General features: G+C 35.7%; 2 protein-coding genes across 3 annotated transcripts; one reads left to right on the forward strand and one right to left on the reverse strand.

The window, feature by feature from the left end:
• The first annotated feature begins 99 nt into the window (after positions 1-99).
• LOC132640276 (pleiotropic drug resistance protein 1-like) lies at positions 100-8,130 on the forward strand. Its single transcript, XM_060356796.1, has 20 exons — positions 100-783; positions 1,414-1,534; positions 1,632-1,805; positions 2,608-2,767; positions 2,873-2,949; positions 3,038-3,091; positions 3,269-3,661; positions 3,971-4,252; positions 4,352-4,668; positions 4,752-4,912; positions 4,993-5,096; positions 5,169-5,322; positions 5,437-5,609; positions 5,703-6,035; positions 6,152-6,442; positions 6,534-6,617; positions 6,701-7,062; positions 7,161-7,332; positions 7,427-7,681; positions 7,788-8,130. Exons 1-20 carry the CDS (start codon positions 440-442, stop codon positions 8,043-8,045), a joined length of 4,269 nt encoding a protein of 1,422 aa, XP_060212779.1. The 5' UTR covers positions 100-439; the 3' UTR covers positions 8,046-8,130.
• Positions 8,131-9,523: 1,393 nt separating this feature from the next.
• Positions 9,524-20,000, reverse strand: LOC132640277 (methionine--tRNA ligase, cytoplasmic-like). 2 transcript variants are annotated; one of them, XM_060356797.1, is made up of 17 exons: positions 19,770-20,000; positions 18,990-19,134; positions 16,050-16,203; positions 15,667-15,822; positions 15,103-15,333; positions 14,803-14,946; positions 14,410-14,500; positions 14,164-14,270; positions 13,915-14,029; positions 13,246-13,364; positions 12,946-13,011; positions 12,628-12,756; positions 12,384-12,527; positions 12,169-12,298; positions 10,938-11,176; positions 10,712-10,813; positions 9,524-9,927 (listed from the first exon to the last, which is right to left on the reverse strand). In XM_060356797.1, the coding sequence occupies exons 1-17, from the start codon at positions 19,885-19,887 to the stop codon at positions 9,697-9,699; spliced, it is 2,421 nt and encodes an 806-aa protein (XP_060212780.1). In that variant the 5' UTR covers positions 19,888-20,000; the 3' UTR covers positions 9,524-9,696. The 2 variants fall into 2 exon arrangements, with proteins under 2 accessions (XP_060212780.1, XP_060212781.1); XM_060356798.1 differs by lacking the exon at positions 19,770-20,000 and adding an exon at positions 18,717-18,794 and having other exon boundaries at positions 18,990-19,118.
• Between the last annotated feature and the right edge of the window lie 515 nt (positions 20,001-20,515).

Here is a 20,515-nt window from a genome sequence, read left to right on the forward strand (position 1 = left end):
CATTTGGGCATCTTATTATTCTCCACCAGTCAGAATTTAGTCAAGTCAACATATACACGAAAAATAGTGATAAAAAGACTACATTTGTGTTAATATTTTGAATCAAAAGTCGATCCAATAATTAACTGTCCTGAACTTGTTGCTATATAAGCGCTCTGCCTTTGTTCTGTGTAATTAGCACCAACTATTCTTTTGTTCTTAATAACAATATCATCATACAAGTTGAAAGAGCACAAAAGAATTTTTTTCCCAATACACATTTTGTGTTCATTTGAACAATTTTTTTTAAGTATTGGAGACATATTTTTCATTTGTAGGCACGAGCCTCCGCCTCAGGGCGTTAAAAAAATAGCATTTTGCATGATTTACGAGTTCTGCTTAGAATTGACGGGAACTAAAAAAATATCAGCCTTTTGATCGGTCGCTTGGACATTGATCCATGATGGAACCGGGGAATCTTAACAATTTGAGAGGAAGTATGAGGGGAAGTTTGAGAGGAAGTATGAGGGGAAGTATGAGGGCGAGTTCCAGCAACTCAGTATTTTCGCGATCAGGGAGAGACGAGGATGATGAAGAGGCTCTTAAATGGGCTGCTTTAGAAAAGTTGCCAACGTTTGATCGAATGAGAAAAGGGTTATTGTTTGGACCAGAAGGTGGAGCTGCTGAAATTGATATAAATGATATTGGACATCAAGCAAGGAAGAATTTGCTTGATAGGCTTGTCAAGGTTCCTGATGAAGACAATGAAAAGTTCTTGTTGAAACTCAAGAACAGAATCGATACGTACGTGAGATAATTGTTTTTCATGTATATATAGTTTGTTTTCATTTTGAAAACCTTGGCGCAATGGTAAGACTTATCGTTGTGTGACCACAAGGTCACGTCTTCAAGCTATGAAAATTGTCTCTAGCAGAAATGCGAGGTAAAAAAACGTAAAATAGACCAATACGCTCCTATTCTTCAGGGACCCCGCGCATAATAAGAGTTGTGGCCGTGTGTCCTGTGGTCCAAGGTTTAAGCCATGATAACAACCTCTTGCAGAAATGCAAGATATGGTTGCATACAGTGAACCTAATGTGACGCCCTTCCGAAAGGCGGAGCTAGAATTTTTAGTTTATGAGTTCTAGTTCATAATTCCTTTTTACTTAATTAGATTATTTGTACGTAGTAAATGAATTTCATAACACAAATATAGAAGATGCGCCAGAGTTATTGTGTTCTATCGAACTTGTAACCACAACTGTGGCTCCGGCCTTGGCCCTTCATCGAACTTAGGCATAGCAAGAACTTAGTGCATTGAAGTTTTGCCTTTTATCTTTTGCTAATTATGGGTTGAGTTTCGCTTTTCTATTTTTATTTAATTGGTAATTAATATGTTTTTTTTTTTGTGTGGAAAAAATGAAAATTTTGCAGAGTTGGGATTGATTTGCCATCAATCGAAGTGAGATATGAGCATGTAAATATCAAGGCAGATGCATTTGTAGGAAGCAGAGCTTTGCCTACTTTTATCAACTTTATGACCAACTTTGTTGAGGTAAATATATGAATGAAAAAAATAAACCATTTTAATACTTGTATTTCTTTTGATTGAAACTAAAATTTTTTTTTCCTTTCCAAATTTTTGCTTCAAGACATTCTTGAATTCTATTCACATACTTCCAAGTAGAAAGAGGCAAATAACAATTCTCAAAGATGTGAATGGTATGATTAAGCCCTCCAGATTGACTTTGCTTTTGGGACCTCCAAGTTCTGGAAAGACTACTTTGTTATTGGCTTTGGCTGGAAAACTTGACCCTACTCTAAAGGTGAGATTTTCAATTCCAAATATCATAAATAATAGTAACAATAATAACAAAAAAGGAGTAAATTTACCCCCTACTTTGAAATAATAGTTATACGAAATTATTTATATTTACCCTTCGTCTGTGTTTCGAATAAATAGACTACTTTTGGAGAATCCAACACGAATTCATTGACATTTTTAAGAGTCCGAGCAATATAGCTTTAGATCACCTATACTCCTCCGTACCTAACGGAGTGAAGATCCACACAAAGTACAAGGACAAATTTAGTATTTTCTTAATAGAATATGCTTTGTAAATTTTCGTTCATCTTCCTCTGACTAACAAATTATATATATATATATATATATATTTGTAATTTGTTAGTCAGAGGAAGATGAACGAAAATTTACAAAGCATATATATATCACAAACACATTATATTATTAGTAAGAAATATCTTTTAAGTACTTTCTTTGGTAAACTAAGTAAAAAAATTAAGTAATTTACGAAGGTAAATTTTATAAAATTATGAAAGAATAACTTTTTCATCCTCTTTCGGTAAATTTTATAATATAAGATATATTACAAAAGATTTATCTTATATTCAGCAACAATATAATTGATTTTTTACACAATCATTACAACTTAACCTACTATAGAAAATTGCTTGTCTTATTTTAGTTTACTAATTCTATTAATTAAGGATAATTACCTCTAAAAGTGACTTGATACTATAATATTTTTACACTGTCAATTCATAGAACTACAACCCTTTTATAAATAAAAAAACTACTAAAGTTTTCACCTTTTTTGGGAAATTCAGGTTACTGGGAATGTGACATATAATGGGCATGAATTACATGAATTTGTACCACAAAGAACAGCTGTTTATATCAGCCAACATGACTTACATATTGGAGAACTGACTGTAAGAGAAACCTTGGAATTTTCTGCAAGATGCCATGGAGTTGGCCCTAGATATGGTTAGTATTTTCTTCTTTTTTTTTTTTGGTTAACTACATGCAATTTTTATAAGTGATAACATAAAGATATTCATTTACTATTTTTTTTCTTCAAAACTTGTATAGAGATGTTGGCTGAACTATCAAGAAGAGAGAAAGCTGCTAATATCAAACCTGATCCTGATATTGATATCTACATGAAGGTAACAATACAAGAGAAGGATAGAAAGGGAATAACAAATCTTTTAGTTTATTTATATTTATAAGTTCTATTGTTTTTTGAAAATGTAGGCTTCGGTAACGAAAGGACAGGAAGCCAATTTTGTTACAGATTATGTTCTTAAGGTAATATTTACAGTATCCATTTATTTCTCCTACATTTCAGTTATAGAGAGGGGTGAAAGGAGTTTAATAAGGCTTTAACATATATAGCGCACTTTAACTTGTAGTAGCAGATAACCTATCTTATGGATGTTACCTACAGTTAGCTTCCAGTAATAGTAATGTGTTTTCCGTTTGCAGATTTTGGGACTGGACGTCTGTGCTGATACTATGGTGGGAGATCAAATGTTAAGGGGTATTTCCGGGGGGCAAAAGAAACGTGTGACAACGGGTGAAATGCTTGTTGGACCATCAAAGGCGCTTTTCATGGATGAAATCTCAACTGGATTGGACAGTTCAACTACTTTCTCCATTGTCAATTCTCTAAGACAATCGGTGCAACTCTTGAAGGGAACTGCTGTGATATCTCTATTGCAGCCAGCCCCTGAGACTTACAACCTGTTTGATGACATTATTCTTTTATCCGATGGTTACATTGTCTATCAGGGTCCTCGAGAAGCGGTTCTAGATTTCTTTGAATCCATGGGATTCAAATGCCCTGAGAGAAAAGGAGTGGCGGATTTCTTGCAAGAGGTATGTCTTACAATAAAGTATAGCCTGCAAAATTTAAAAAATTGAATTGTGCGACCATCTCATTTAAAAGTTTAAACTGTTAGAGAGAGCGCAGTTTTATATATTTAATCATGTCGACACCCCTTTGATTCTTTTTCATGATGAGACTTGACCTACAACCGTCCTCTATTATGATACTATGTTAAAGTGTGTAACTAAAAAGCTTAATCTGTTAAATATACCAAATTTTTATATAGTTAACTATGTCTTAGACATAGAAGAATGAGATTTCATTTCTAAAATGTGGAAGTTTTAAATTATTTCTTGCAGGTAACATCAACGAAGGATCAACAACAATATTGGGCTAAGAAGGATGAACCTTACAGGTTTGTCCCATCAAAAGAATTTGCTGAGGCATATCAGTCTTTCCATGTTGGAAAGAAACTCGCTGATGAGCTTGCAACTCCTTATGACAAGACCAAAAGCCACCCTGCCGCTTTGTCTACCCAGAAGTATGGTACTGGGACAAAACAATTGTTGAAGGTCTGCGCTGAACGAGAATTCCTACTAATGAAGAGGAACTCATTTGTTTACATATTCAAGCTCTTTCAGGTACTGACTATTTGGTCTACTAGAAATATGTAAGTGTTTTCCATTTCGTAACCATGTGCCAAATGCAATGATCTTTTTGTTTCTGTTTTGTTTTCTCAGCTCTCGATAATGGCAGTTATAACGATGACCATCTTTTTTCATACTAAGATGCCCCGAGATACTGTAGATGATGGAGGGATGTATGCTGGTGCTCTCTTTTTCACAGTCATTACGATTATGTTTAATGGAATGGCTGAGATCAACATGACAATTTTAAAGCTTCCCGTCTTCTTCAAGCAAAGGGACCTTCTCTTTTTCCCTTCATGGGCTTATGCCCTTCCGACATGGATTCTCAAAATCCCTATAACTTTTGTTGAAGTTGGTCTTTGGACGTTTCTTACATATTATGTCATTGGATTTGATCCAAATGTTTCAAGGTAAGGAAAGAAACGGACATCACCATCTAATAATTAGATTGCCTTCATAATATCATGATTATTAAGAGACTATTGCTTTGCAGATTATTCAAACAATTCTTTCTTCTCGTACTAGTACACCAGATGGCATCAGGATTGTTCAGATTCATTGGAGCAGCGGGGAGAACAATGGGAGTCGCTAGCACATTTGGATCATTTGCGCTGCTTTTACAATTTGCATTGAGTGGATTTGTCCTCTCGAGAGGTAATTTTATGATATTAGAGAGATTCTTTATCTTGTTCAATTGGACCAATATTTGTTTTGTATTTTGCCTGATGCTGCAGATAATGTGAAGAAATGGTGGATCTGGGGTTACTGGATCTCACCATTAATGTATTCCGTAAATGCAATTCTTGCAAATGAATTTGATGGGAAGAATTGGAATAAAGTAAGTGTTTTATACAAAGCCACGTGCAAATAGTTATTTTTCTCATATATGAATGCTCATATCCACTCTTAGATCTTGCCAAATGGAGAGCCACTTGGAGCTACAGTACTAAGAGCTCGAGGCTTCTTTCCAGATGCATATTGGTACTGGATAGGTGTTGGGGCACTTATTGGATTCATAATAATGTTTAACCTCTGCTACAGTATTGGACTCGCTTACCTGAAGCGTGAGTATCTGTGGTGCCTTTACTTTCCCCTTGAAAAGAATAGGAATTTACCTCTAGATGACTTTATGGATTCTTACAAAGGAAGTTAATACCGTATTTCTTGTATATCTTCAGCTTTTGGCAAGCCACAAGCTATGATATCAGAAGACAATGAGAATGCTGAAAATGTTCCACTCATCGAGGGAAATGAAACTGAGGGTCAGAACAAGAAGAAGGGAATGGTTCTTCCATTTGAACCCCATTCCATCACTTTTGATGACGTTGTATATTCTGTTGACATGCCTCAGGTAACTTTCTGGAACTTGTTGCTAATAATATCCGTGACTCATGGGGATTTTATTTTCTATGAACAACTAACTTAACATTCTAATGAATTGCAGGAAATAAAAGAACAAGGTTCCACTGAAGATAGATTGGTACTACTAAAGGGTGTGAGTGGAGCTTTTAGGCCAGGCGTTCTCACAGCTTTGATGGGTGTTAGCGGTGCTGGTAAAACAACATTGATGGATGTGTTGGCCGGAAGAAAAACAGGAGGATATATTGATGGCAATATCAAGATTTCTGGATATCCAAAGAAGCAAGAAACGTTTGCACGTATTTCTGGATATTGTGAACAGAATGACATCCATTCGCCTTATGTTACAATTTATGAGTCCTTGGTTTACTCAGCATGGTTGCGTTTACCTCAAGACGTTGACAAAAATAAGAGAAAGGTCGATTCCTTTAAATTCTTTCTCCATTGTGATAATCTACCCTACAAATTGGTCGAACATATTAAAGAAATGTGCATAGCAGGCAATAACATTATTGATATATCACCTCTCTGCAGATGTTTGTTGAGGAAGTTATGGAACTTGTGGAGCTAGCTCCATTAAGATCAGCCTTGGTTGGATTGCCTGGAGTCAATGGTCTATCGACCGAGCAACGCAAAAGGCTTACCATTGCAGTTGAACTGGTAGCGAACCCCTCTATCATTTTCATGGATGAACCAACTTCAGGGTTGGATGCAAGAGCTGCTGCCATTGTAATGAGAGCTGTTAGGAACACTGTCGATACAGGAAGAACCGTCGTCTGTACCATTCATCAGCCTAGCATAGACATTTTTGAAGCCTTTGATGAGGTGAGTTTAAAACTACCAGGACAATGAAGCTAACATTTATTTCCTCTTATTCTTTGCCACCTGATACTAAAAATAAACACTGTCTTTGCAGCTATTTCTAATGAAACGAGGAGGACAGGAGATATATGTTGGACCTCTGGGTCGCTATTCTTGCAATTTGATCAAATACTTTGAGGTAAATTAACAAAGAAAAAGATGTATTTTATTTTTCCTAGTTTATATAATCAAATACTAACCTTAATTTCGTATTGAATTCAGTCAATGCCTGGAGTCAGTAAGATAAAGGAGGGATATAATCCAGCAACTTGGATGTTAGAAGTCACGTCCGCATCTCAAGAAATGATGTTAGGGGTTGACTTTTCTGATCTGTACAAGAAATCAGACCTCTACAAGAGGAACAAAGCCTTGATTGCTGAATTAAGTACGCCTCGTCCCGGTACAAAGGATCTTCATTTTGAAACTCAATTTTCACAGCCTTTCTGGACCCAATGTATGGCTAATCTCTGGAAGCAACATTTGTCGTACTGGCGTAATCCAACTTACACGGCCGTTAGATTTATTTTCACAGTATTCCTTGCACTTATCTTTGGCACATTGTTTTGGGATCTTGGTACCAAAGTGTAAGTAAGATCACAATTGGAAGTAAATATCAACTTGAAAAAGAAAAGACAACTTCCTATAATGCTTTGTTAAACTTTTCGAGCTTTATCGATAACAGGAGTCGGAGCCAGGATCTTTTCAATGCTATGGGATCTATGTATGCTGCAACTCTGTTCCTTGGTGTACAAAATGCATCATCTGTCCAGCCAGTTGTAGCCGTTGAGCGTACTGTATTTTACAGAGAAAGAGCTGCTGGAATGTACTCTGCTATACCTTATGCCTTTGGACAGGTAAACAGGCAGTTCAATTTTGTAACAAGAAGTACATATTTCAGCCTTAAAAAAAGGGTTCATATTTATCCATGAGAACTTCACTTACTTGCAGGTTATCATTGAAATACCTTATATATTTGTACAAGCGGCTTTCTATGGTATCATTGTGTATGCGATGATTGGATTTGAATGGACTGTTGCAAAATTCTTTTGGTACTTCTTCATCATGTATTTCACCCTCTTGTACTTCACCTTCTATGGCATGATGACTGTGGCTGTTACACCAAATCAAAACGTCGCTTCCATTGTCGCGGCTTTCTTCTATGCAATATGGAATCTCTTCTCAGGATTCATCGTTCCACGACCTGTAAGTTTTTGAAAATCCTTCATATCCGACATTTCTTTATCCACATAAACTAAATTGAATCTCGAAAAAATGATATGCTATCGTTGTCTTTCCTTGGTAAAAACAGCGTATCCCAATATGGTGGAGATGGTACTACTGGGTGTGCCCTGTTGCATGGACCTTATATGGTCTTGTTGCATCACAATTCGGTGACCTCCAAAATAAGCTTAGCGAAGATGAAAATGTGGAACAATTCTTGAGGCGTTATTTTGGATTTGAGCGCGATTTTCTTGGAGTAGTTGCAGCTGTTATCATTGCATGGGGAGTTATTTTTGCCTTCATGTTTGCATTGGCCATTAAGGCATTCAACTTCCAGAAAAGATAAAGAGTTCACTACTTCTAAGAAATGAGAAAGAAGAGGATACAAACTACTATGTACAGTTGACTACTTGAAGATGGTTTTCTTCTAACCTTTTTGTACTGTTTATATTCTTTTGTTTCTTCCTTGTATGGTCCCAAGTTTTGTTGTACAAACAAATAGTTTTTTCATTGATAAATGAAAACATACAAGGAATTTACTCCTTGGGTGAATTTACTTTCTTCTTACTTTCCCCTCCACAAATTCTATTTTCAATGTTGAAAAGTGGTACCATATACTAGTTTGTATAATGCAGAATGGTCGTTCAGCTAGGTAAAGGACACCATTGTTTGTCTAGCCAGAAACCTGTATTTGCATCTATAAGTTTAACCCTTCAGAAAAGGGGTCTTGCGTATGCCGAATTTTGCATAAGCAGTGTCAACCTATTATTACAAATCGATTTATTACGAATCTGGAACTAGGGCTTTAGAGGTTTTAAAGCTTTACTTTTCACATCAAATTGGTGTTCATTTTGCATTATTTTCAACTGGTTTAGATCTATTGTATAGGTAAGTGTTATATTCCATAACTTAATCGTGGCTAATTAATACTATATTATTTCCTTATTAAATCACTTGATTATGGTAAGTTGATACAAGAGAATCGTAGTGATTTTACAATCGGCACAGATGTTATATATGGAGATAGAAATGCATTTTTTTGCACGGATTGTCCTTCAAAGGCGCTGGTCTTTAATTTTTGTCCTTCACTTGAAAAAGTGACTGAAAATACGTTCGAACCCCCGCTCAGTAAAAAACAAGCAAAAAAAAATCGCCAGGCAAGGCTTCGCGAAAGCAAAATTTCTTTTCACTCTGCTGGAATTGTACAAAAGTTTGCCTAAATAGGCCTAATTTGCTATGAAATTCTGCCTTGCGGTTTTTTTTTTTTTTACTGAACCAGTGTTCGAACGCAAAACCTCAGAGTGTTTTAGGTGAAGGTAAAAATTTAAAGACCACATTCGAATAAGGACAATCGTGCAAATTGCCCATAGAGATGTGTCTAGGCCCGTTCCCAAACACTATGTTGGCTCTATTTTCTCTAGTGATATTTTTTTAAACTCACTTGACCATTATTAAAGCGATAAACTCTTCTTCTTAGCTTGGTGCATGAACCGGGTACGTGTAAATATTTTTCCGGTGATTCACTGGAAATCTTTTTCTAATGTAGTAGTAAGTAATGTGTTAAATAGATAATAAAGATAACGAAAATATATGTTGTAAGATAATTATGATTTAGCATGTTTCAAGATCAGTATGTTAAGGTATTTGCACCATTTCTGTTGGAATATATCTGGTGTTTCAACAGAAAAATCATCGTTTCAATGTTGAATCAAATAATTATAATTTCAGAAATGGAAATAGTGCTTCTAACTTGTGCTGTTTGAGAAGATCGATTTGACATGCAACTTCACATTTGCAAGGAGAAAAAAGGAATACACAGCAAGGCAAAGGAAGTTGGGAGGTGCCAGAATTAATTGTCTCAAAACTTTCTACTATATGGTAATATTGTGAACAATTGATAACAGTAAGATGATTCATTACCATTTAGAGCACTAAACAAGAAAAAACTTTGGATTACTTCTCTTTCTCCTAATAAATTAATGAACCAAAGAATCAGTCTACCTTATTGATCCTTCAGAAATTGATGCAACCTTGCAAATACCAACTGATGTGGTGAATGGCACATCTTTATAGCATGCTACCAACTCCTTATTGCTATGAAAATCTACCTGAAGAGTTTCCCAAACCTTCTTCTTAGGGTTCAAGACATTGTCAGGCTCGCCATTAAACCCCGGGAATGTAACTCGTTCCCCTATTGCAGCATCTTTAGGTGGCTCGACTAATTCAACCTGACGTTGTATCAACATCCGTATAAATGATCAGAAAGTGTATCCACATAAAATCCAATTAAAAGCATAAAATTGGCAAGGGATAAGTCCCTATAGCAGCAATCATATAATGCATGTTTTACACTATTATTGTTGTCCGCTATCACCAAAATAGTTGCCCCTTATATACTAGTTACAAGAAACATTTTTGAACAGTTCTTAGCCTCTGTTCCGTTCTCCCCTTCCCATTTCTGTCGGCTTGTTTGTTTAACTGGACTTTTACATTTGAAGAGAATCCTTATACTGTTTGATATTAGCCAGTAGACATGGTCCATTTTCGAGAATACATGCCTCCACACGTTAATTAGTTTGTCATATTTCCATTTCAGTATTAAGCAAGTAAAATGTAGTTCCAAGAAAACACATACGTAAGGTACATAATAAATTTGGTCTAGTCACCCAGTGAGAAGGTTAAGACTTCTCCAAAAACATCTCGATACAAAAGCTACACACACCACGTTCTCGTCCTAAAAAAGCTATATTGGCCTTGCAAATTTTGTTTGATTGTTCTTATATAGTGGGAAAATGTAAGATATAGAAAACCTCTTGTTTTAGTGAACTTTATTCAATCTTTTCTTTCTTTTCTGGCCTTCAGTTTTTATTTCTTTTTTGTATTGGGTTTCTTTGCGTGAGGGGTTAGTAGTCATAGCATTCAGAGTTGAATATGTAGAAATTAATCATGGCATAACACACAGAAATTTTCCATAAACATGGACAGAAGAGATGAGCATGCATTGCTGTTTACCTTAGTGTGATCGCTATTAGAAGTGGCAAGAACCATTGCCTGGGACTTTATCCCCCTCATGCTAGCTGGTTTTAGGTTGCATAAAACACAGACCTTCCGATTCTGAAAGGGAAATGTCAATGCAAATAAATTTCATCAGCTCAGTTTTTAAAAAAAATAAAAATAAGAATAATAATTCACCAGCTCATTTTATATTTGGAAATTGCAATGGTGTAAGAAGCCAAACCTGCATTTCCTCAAGTGGAATATATTTTACAAGGCCACTAACAACAGTTCTGGGCAGAGCTTCACCAACATCAATCTCTTCCACGTACAATGAATCAGCATCAGGATGTTTCTGTGCTTTTGTTATGAGGCCAACACGAATGTCGAGTCTGCTGATGGAAATTTCTCCTTCAACAGAGGCTGGGGCCTTAGATTTCGTTTCAGAAGATTTTGTAGCCCATTCCTTCTTCTTATTACCATCTGGTAGACAATACAAAAATCAATGTAAGCCAAAATCCATATGATTCTCATGCAAGAATAGAGCTAACTGCAGCCACCAACCATGGCCGACTAGACCTAGAACTTAGATAAGAATCTGACAGGATCCCACTACTAGATGCATAAGGGCAGATGATTTACTTGTCTCTTATGAAAGCATAAGGATCTGTATGTATTCTTGAAAGCTTATCCCAATTTGAGAAAGTTATGTGGTTGTACGCCACAAATGAGTAAGCGAATAGCTAAAAGATTGGGACTGACGCCATATGACACTTGGACCACACCCCATCAGCCCAACTCGATGCGTCTTACTCCCCCCGCCTTAGGCTCACCTGAGTCCCAACAAATGCATTTTAAAATACTGTTTTCGCTAAATCTGCATGAATTCCAAGAGATTGTAGTTCTTTCAGAACTTCATTTCCATCAATCTTCTCAGCAGTAATATAGCATTCGTATATCGACCAGGCATAAATCCAAACTAGTTTTTTGTCACTTTTGTAGTGTACCTAAGTCCACACTGTATTACTTTTTCCCAAAGTTCCATCGTATGGCACTCAGGTTCACAAGTTTAATGTCACAATAGTTCACACAACTTTGAATATTTTCACGTTACTCTTTCTCTGCCAATTTGACATCCTAACACTTCTTAGTATAGCATCAAATAGGTAAGCAATACTACTCCAACCTCCCCAAGACATTTCCAAACCTCTATGGGGATACCATCTGTACCACAAGAGGTTTTTTACTTTATTTTATTGGACAAGTAAATAAGATTATATTATACTGCACCATAGGTGCATCTCATTACCACAGCAAGTATTGCACCTGATCAACACTCTAAAAAACAATCAAAGCAACTGCTCAAAAACTTATGCCTAAAAAGACTAGAAGGCCCATTCCTTAAACCCTTAAACACGCCTGCCCTAGAAATAAATAAAGTCAAGAGAGAAAGTTAGATAAATGGAAATTCTAACCTGATATTTTTGCTTTGCTCAATTGTTCAGCCATCTTTTTGGCCTCAGTTTCTGCGTTCAGAGCCCTATTTTCCCTATCTGCCTGACTTCCTGCAAACTTCTCTCTGTAGAATTCAACTTCTTCATTTGTCTGTATATTATCAACACAATTATAAACCAGCAGACTAATAAAAGAATGAATAAACACGCAGTAAAAAATGAATGGAATGCATTACCAGCTCCTTGAACAATGGTGCTGGTGTTCCAATTTTGTGACCTGCGGGTAGAATATTCCATGGTCTTTTGCTATTTTCAATGTCACCACTTTCATCAGACAGTGAAAATTGTGTTTCAGGAGGCAAGTTCAGCTGCTTAAGCACCTGTGAATAAAGAGGGGAAATGCATCAAACCGCTGCACATAGACAGATGACATCAACACAAAGTTCAATTTAGCCATGATGATGGCGACAGAAATATTACCTCACGTGAAAAAGATGGCATAAATGGCTGTAAAAGACATGCCAGAAGATATACCACACCACAAGCAGTTCTCATCACTATCGAACAGGAAGGTCTATCTTCCTTGTAAAGCTTCCAAAATTTGTTCTCCTACAGAAAGAAATTCGAAGTGATGAACCTGACAGTTTGAGATTAGAGCAACCATAAGAGTACCCACAATCGATACCTTTGTCACACGAAAAAATCAAAATTTCAGCTAGTTAAAATAAAATTAGTTAATTACATCACATTGCAGTCATTGATTCCAAACTACAGAGCTGGAAAGCATTTGACAATTACCTGCAGATAACCATTTCCTGCTGTAGAAATAGACATTGCAACCTTCAAGCCTTCTTTTAATTTAACCTAGACCAATTGCAATAAATGTAGGTTAGTCAAAGCATCAAAGGAAGAATCAATCAAGATAGAATCAGATGCAAAAAAACATGTCACCCGTGGCAGATGAGTCACTTTATTATCATAGCTTCCCCTATTCTCTTCCTTTTTTTTTCTTTTTTTTTTCTTCTTTACCAATAAAATAAGATCATACTACTTATAGTTCACTACAACTGGGAAACCCAGAAAAAATTGTTTAACCACCTTCTCCATGGCTTCTATATATTGCTGTACGCAACTTCCGACTTTTTCACCCAACGCCTTCGTCGTGGAATGTGATACTGCTCCTTCAGCATCGGGAATAATTGAACCATAACCTGAGGCTGTATGAGGGCATTGTCAATCTGTTAGATATGTAAGAAAACGGAGATAAACCATTTTCCCAAGTAGACATGAAGGATTCTAGACATTTAGCAAAATGTACTTCTTTCACCCAACTATAACCCTACATTATCTTTCTCGAGAGAGATATTTTCCTACCTTTCTTTCTGCTTTCTGTTAATTTTTTCCTATTTGATAAGTTTTCTGATTTCTAAACTATCAGTTCCATCCATAATTCAATGAGGCCTAGCGAGAGACTTTTTTATTTTAATTTTTTCATTCCCAAGAAGTAGAAATACAGATTTTCAGCAATAAACCAGATGCGTATAGAATACTAAAAACAGGAAACAAAAATAATGTAGCAAACCATGTCATTTAATACATCAACCAGAGGAATCACAGGAAAACTAAATAGACAGCAAAACAAGCTGCCAAACTTTTTCAAAGCCTAAATAACACAAAATATCAACAGAAAAGCAACATCGACAACAATGATAGCCCGTTAACAGGGGAAAACCATGTAAAGATCTAAACGCCAGCTAGCTGAGATACCTGGATCTTTTGCGATGAAACTCAGGACTCTATTGACAAAATTGCCTAAGTTGTGTGCCAACTCATCATTCAACTTTGCTTGTAGGTCTGCCCATGTAAACAAAGTGTCTGAGACCTACAATAACCGAAAATATTTAGCAATACAATTGCATTACTCGATGGGATTTTTCTTTTTCTTTGAAACGAGCTAGGATTTAATAGATGACAAAAGAGCAAGCACTGAGACAACAAAAAAATTGTCAGCCGCACCTCTGGCCTGTTTTTCAGCAAGTAATATCTCCATACTTCTACAGGAATATTTGTTTCTTTTACATCATTACCAAAAACTCCTATACCCTTGCTCTTTGAGAATTTGCCTGATTATGCAAACCGAAAAGGTGAACGGAAAAACGATCAAATCAGAAACACAGAACAATGTATTATTGACTAGTATCTCCAAACTTAAGTCTCAAGAAGCAATTACACGTTACAACACTCAACTAATTTCTTACTAACCTGCTTCATAGTTCAAGTATTCTGTTACGCTGATAGTTTTCATAAGCGTCCAGCTTTCACCAGTTCCAAGAAGCGTAGATGGGAATATTACCTGGAAAATACAACATTCGTCGTTGGTGCATGAATTAGCCACTTATTCCCTCACATATAACCACCTACATATGCATAAACCACTCATATTCCCGAGATAGGAAACTAATAATCCACGTAAAAAACATGAATCGGGGAACAATACATCAAAAGAGTGGCCATGTAGAACGCATGTGCACCCTGCTTCAGGGCCATTAGTTGTCACTATTATCCTTCGTTCAAAATAAACTTAAAAGGCCTAGCATCACAAAATTAGAACCCTACCAGCTAAAGCATGGTCATTTTAAAATTTCTGAACCTTACAGTGTGAAAAGGCACGTTGTCCTTGCCCATAAACTGATACAGCTCCACATTATCTGGATTCTTCCACCACTTCTCCCACTCAGTTGTGTAGCAAGACGTGATTGATATATATCCAATAGGAGCATCAAACCATACATAGAAAACCTAATAACCAATCAATGAATAATGTCACGCAGCCAGGATCATAGGTAACAATTTTTGTTAACTTCAAATTAAATCGACACAATAAAATTGATAGCTGGATGGGGATCAATTATCATAGAGTTACGAGTTACAATCAACTGTTTTCACTCAACCAACCTTTTCCTTGTATTTTTCATGTGGTACTGGAACTCCCCATTTCAAATCTCTAGTTATACACCTTGATTTAAGTCCTTCTTTAAGCCACGCATGTGTTGTATGGATAGCATTCTGACTCCATCCCCCGGACACTGACATGCTGTTGACATATGCTTCTAACTTATCCTTCAGCAAAGGGAGCTCAAGAAACAAATGGTCTGTATCTCGGATGCAAGGGGTGTTGCGGCAAACCTGTTGAGTAAGCAAGCTAACATTTAAGCAGTTCGTAAGGCTTTCTACCACATACGTGTACTCTTAATCAACAACAAGAACTTGTAACACACATATACTCCTAATCCAATATATAAACAAGATTGTGTTAAATTTTTGTGCTTCTAATCCTTCATACATTCAATTATATCGCAAGACAGTAAACCTTTTCAAATTAAAAAGAAAACACGTGTCTCGCTTAAGGAATCTGCATTCATTTTCAAGAAACGGATATTTGATTACTAACATGAGAGTTTTAGAAATAAAACCTAGTAAGGAATACACATCTAACTGAATATGAGACTACAAGCAAACCTTGCATCTTGGATCCAGTAGTTCTGTGGGATTTAATAGTTTCCCGCACTTCTCGCACTGATCTCCTCGTGCAGAATCATAGTTGCAGCCTGGCGTTGGACAGTTACCCTCTACAAGTCTATCTGCTAAGAACTTTTTGCAGGTGTCGCAGTAAAGCTGCATAAGAAAATGAACTTCAGTTGGGAAAGTATCAACTAAGCTCCCGCTATAGTTCTTGCAACTTCAGTCAAAAAAGCATTTGGAAGCTAAATCAAATGTCTAGCTATAGAAGCGCACAAAAGTAGCAACAAGCTAATTGCCAAGGAAAAAATTGCTCCTTTTTTTTTTTTTTTTTTTTGAGAAAGATGATTGCCAGGGAGATGGTTCGAACTAGAACCTGATACCTGTTGCATTGTATTCTCAGAAAGGCAATCATTTTCCCGTAGCTTCTTGAAAATTGCTTGACAAACTTCTGTCTGTTGTGGTGTTGATGTGCGTCCAAATTCATCAAAGCTGATATCAAACCATTTATAAACTTCTTTATGAATTGCATGATATCTGCAAGCCAATAAGAGGAGAAAGAAATCATGAAATGGGGTTTGGTTCATGCTCTCACCTGTATAAAGTAAAAGGATGAATTTACAAGGACTCAGAAGAAAAAACATCAACTTCTCTATATTTCAAAGGGAATGATGTAAGTACAACATGCATCTACCACGGCTTAATTTTTCTTCAACTGCTTTCCTGGAGGTGTCTTGACCATGACGCTAGCCGACCTCTTCTGGAGCTCTAGATGCAGTTGTGTGAACAAATCTACATGAGTTTATTTAACTGCTAATTTTCCTAATATAGCCTTATAAATTTCCAACTGGTACATCATGTGTTGTCCTCTGGACTTTCCAATGGATTAACATATCTTATCTCTGTGAATCAACCACTTTCAATAAGCATAAAAAAAGGATAACTTGGAAGCTTAAAACCTAACAGACTTAGAGCCCGTTTGGATGGGCTTATAAGTTGGTCAAACCAGCTTATAAGCCATTTTTAACTTATTTGAGTGTTTGGCAAAAATAGAAAACAGCTTAAATTAAGTTAAAAAGTGCTTAAAATAAGCCAAAAACCAAGAAGTTGCTCAACCCCAACTTTTTTTTTTGGGGGGCTTAAAAGCCATTTTGGTTTGACCAACAACTTTACCCTTTTATCCCTTATATTTTCTATTAATTCCAATAATACCCTTCTAAAAACCCTTTAAGCACTTTTATCCAAACACATAATTGCTTATTTATAAAATAAATTTCAGCACTTAAAAGTACTTTAAGCACTTATGCTTAAAAGCCACTTTTTTTCAGCTAATCCAAACGGGCTCTTAAACTACTTTCCTAGGTCAGTAGGCCCAAAACATAATATGTGAAACAGGAAAGAAAACTGAGCCAACTAATTTCATTTCTTCCTCATGATTTTTACCAAAATATGTTATATACATTGTACTTAACTTCATAAAAAGCTACCGTATTCAACATATCTCTTATATGAAAAATCTCATATTTTAATAGAAGAACCATCTGTTGATCTAAGGTCTGTAGGAGTATAAGTAAAAAATAATACAGGGATTGTTATGTAAGGATTACATGTTAATGGCATTTTTGTCTTTAAATACTTCTATATTCATATTGTTACTAGACAGTTTTATTCTATATTCTATCCTGCCTAAAATAATACATAGATTCCCGCATAACTTAATGCAAATATCATTTAATACCACCAACCAAATTCTACAGTGGTTATTCAGGATTATTGTTTCTTATACTGCCAACTAAACACTACATTAGTTATATAGGGACTACCTCCCTAGTCTCTCTAACCAAACATTCTAAAAAAAAAAATTTGGATGATGGTGTTGTCTAAACGAGCTTGCGTGCATCTCGACTATTTCACTGGCATCTGCTACCTCCCACCCCGATAGATACATACTAAGACTATTCTTGGTGCTAACCACGTCTTAGTAAAATCTCGATTCCTTGTCGTATACAATAAAACATTGAGCAAATCAACCAATTTATAATTTTAGCTACTGTATAGCACAACTTAATCACAACAAGCAACTATTCACTTCTTCACTTCACCCAATTTCATTTATTGATAAGATACTAGTTCAATCCCCATAAGTTACAAAGAAGGAAACATTTTGATCAGATTAGTTTTTTTACCATGTAAATATATTTTCATTTATAAACATGGCCAAAAAGGTCGTATACAAGGAGTATACCAAAAGGTAAAGCATCTATGAGAAGACATGATTCTCTACAAACTCCACCTAATCATCCATACAACAAGGAACTTTTTTTTGAGCACCAAAAGAAAATAAGGGTATGAAGGCTACTTCTCAACTGAGAGAAACTCGACGCCACCCCTTCAAGCGCTCTCCTATTTCTCTCTGTCCAAACAACCCACATTAGCGCAAGTGGAACCATGCTCCATTAACACAATGTTATTAAAAGATCATCTCTTTGTCGCTTAAAATGATGAAGTGATGCTGATGCAACACAATGAGTTATTGCTTTGAAGCCATGCGCTTCAGAGAAATACGCCCTTCAATCAATGACGTGCAACAAAATCCTAACAAAAAACGCCAATTCTTTGAATATCAACTTTGAGGAGTTGGATTAATATTAGCATTATTGTATACTACATGTTGAGTTCTCTTGAGCCGAGGGTCTACCGGAAACAGCCTCCTTACCCCAAAAGGCAGGGGTAAGGTCTGCGTACATCCTACCCTCCCCAGACCCCAAGGTATCTTCTTGTTGTTGTTGTATGTTGAAATTAATTGTTTTAGTTAGAATTTGTGTATTATAGTACTAAATTCAAATGTGAATACAACAACAACAACAACATACCCAGTGAAATCCCACAATGTGGGGTCTGGGGAGGGTAAAGTGTACGCAGACCATACCCCTATCTCGGAAGACAAGGAGGTTGTTTCCGAAAGACCCTCGGCTCAAGAGAAATCACAACGAAATTCTGGTATTTCTTAATCTTCCGTAAATTGTGAGCTTCACTTAAAAGAGGTGTACCTTCACTTCTCACTTCTCGCTTCAAGCCCAGTGGATCTTGTTGGTTTTTTGTGCTTCTTGCTTTTTCAAAACGCTGAGCTAACAACATTACAATCCTACTCAGTTCTCAATAAACCAAATTCAACAAAAAGTTTCATGTGCCCACTTAAACAGCCAAATTGCAACAAGTATTATTGGAAAAACAAAAAAAGAAGTCATTCTAACCATTTTCCTCAATATCAAACAAACTCGAATTCCATACCAAAGCAAGATCAAAAAAAATTAGTAGCTTACTTGTCGCAAATTTGCTTCGGACTACAATTGTCCTCCAAGGCTTTAGTCTCTGTAGCTGTCCCATACTCATCTGTACCACACATATATATTGCATTGTACCCTCTAATCCTACAGTACCTCGCAAACACATCCGCACTCAACACACCTACATAATACACCAAATTTGTTCTCATAATTGTCCAAATCCAAAAAATCAAAAAAAAAAAAAAAAGTACTTCCCCCGTCCCACTTTAAGGAACCGTTTGGCCATGAGAATTATTCCCTTTTTTCTGGAAAACTTTTGCACTTTATTTGAAAACCAGCGTTTGGCCATGAAAATTCCAAATATAATTTAAATTTATAAAACACCAAAAACTCTGTTTTCATTTTTTTTTTTTTTTTTTTTTTTTTTACTTTCAATACATTCAAACAACCAAATATTCTTTGCAAAAACCATAACCAAACACAATTCCAACTTCAAAAATTCCAAATAAAGTGATAAATATTTGGTTTCTATGGCCAAACGCCTACTAAATGTCTTTCTTTCTTTCTTTTTTTTTTCTTTTTTGTCTGTCCAAAAGAGTGTCTTTTCCTATATTTAGTATATTGATAATAAGATTCAAAAAGACATTCCAGTATATTACACATAGGACCACAGCATTCTAACAGGATTCTAAGGTATCTTTTTTATTCCTCCAAATTTTATATCAAGTCAAACTAAAATGCTTAAATTGGACGGAAAGAGTAAGACAAATAAATTGAAATAGAGGGAGCAGTAAATAAAATAGAGATTGTACGTACATCCAATGATATTGCCAAGATGAGGAACATTGTTGACATAAGGCAAAGCACTTGTAATTAGGATGTTTCTTTTTCCTGGGATTGGTACTTTTTGTTTAGCCTTGTAATTATCACTCATATTTTGAAGATCTAGTTGGGTTTAAAAGAGGGTTATTTTTTTTGCTAATTGGAATGGAGTTGATCAAGAGATAACAGACCAGAGGCGTTATTATAGGTATCGTTTGGTTTGAAAGACTAGTTATAGAGCCCGTTTGGATGCTTATAAGTTGCTTATGAGCTCTTTTCCGTTTTTTTTTTTAGCGTTTGGCTAGCCAGTTTAAAATCATTTTATGTTTAAAATAAGCTCAAAAAAATAATTGGGCTCATTTGACTTAGTTTATCTAAAGCAACTTATAAGCTGAAAATAGCTTATAAGCCAAAAAAATAAGTTAGACTACCCAACTTATTTTTTTTTAACTTATAAGTTGTTTTCAACTTAACAGGCTCATACTGGGATTGGGATTAGGGAATATATATAATTAACTGTTTGGTTTGTTATGTTACAAATAATATTCCCTCCGTTTCATAATAAGTGATTCTTTTAGTTAATGCGCATCTTGAAAGCTAAAAAAAATAGTTTTTGTCTAAAAGTACTTTTTAAAAAAACTACATTTAGAAGCACTTTTTAAAAGTTTGACTAAACGCTAATTATTGCTCAAAAGTAGTTTTTAAGTCAATTGGCCAAATACAAACTGTTTTTCACTAAA

The sequence above is a fragment of the Lycium barbarum genome, chromosome 5 (assembly GCF_019175385.1).
Source record: "Lycium barbarum isolate Lr01 chromosome 5, ASM1917538v2, whole genome shotgun sequence".
Classification (NCBI taxonomy): Eukaryota; Viridiplantae; Streptophyta; class Magnoliopsida; order Solanales; family Solanaceae; genus Lycium; species Lycium barbarum.

Bases quoted from the DNA above. Each gene is read 5' to 3' on its own strand.
- LOC132640276 (XM_060356796.1), top strand. From the start codon at position 440: ATGATGGAACCGGGGAATCTTAACAATTTGAGAGGAAGTATGAGGGGA. The intron at 1,806-2,607 runs GTGAGATTTTCA...TGGGAAATTCAG, and splicing joins AACTTGACCCTACTCTAAAG to GTTACTGGGAATGTGACATA. The intron at 5,610-5,702 runs GTAACTTTCTGG...AATGAATTGCAG, and splicing joins ATTCTGTTGACATGCCTCAG to GAAATAAAAGAACAAGGTTC.
- LOC132640277 (XM_060356797.1), bottom strand. From the start codon at position 19,887: ATGAGTGATAATTACAAGGCTAAACAAAAAGTACCAATCCCAGGAAAA. The intron at 14,271-14,409 runs GTTAGTAAGAAA...TTGCATAATCAG, and splicing joins ATACTTGAACTATGAAGCAG to GCAAATTCTCAAAGAGCAAG. The intron at 11,177-12,168 runs GTTAGAATTTCC...ATTGTCTACCAG, and splicing joins GAGCAAAGCAAAAATATCAG to ATGGTAATAAGAAGAAGGAA.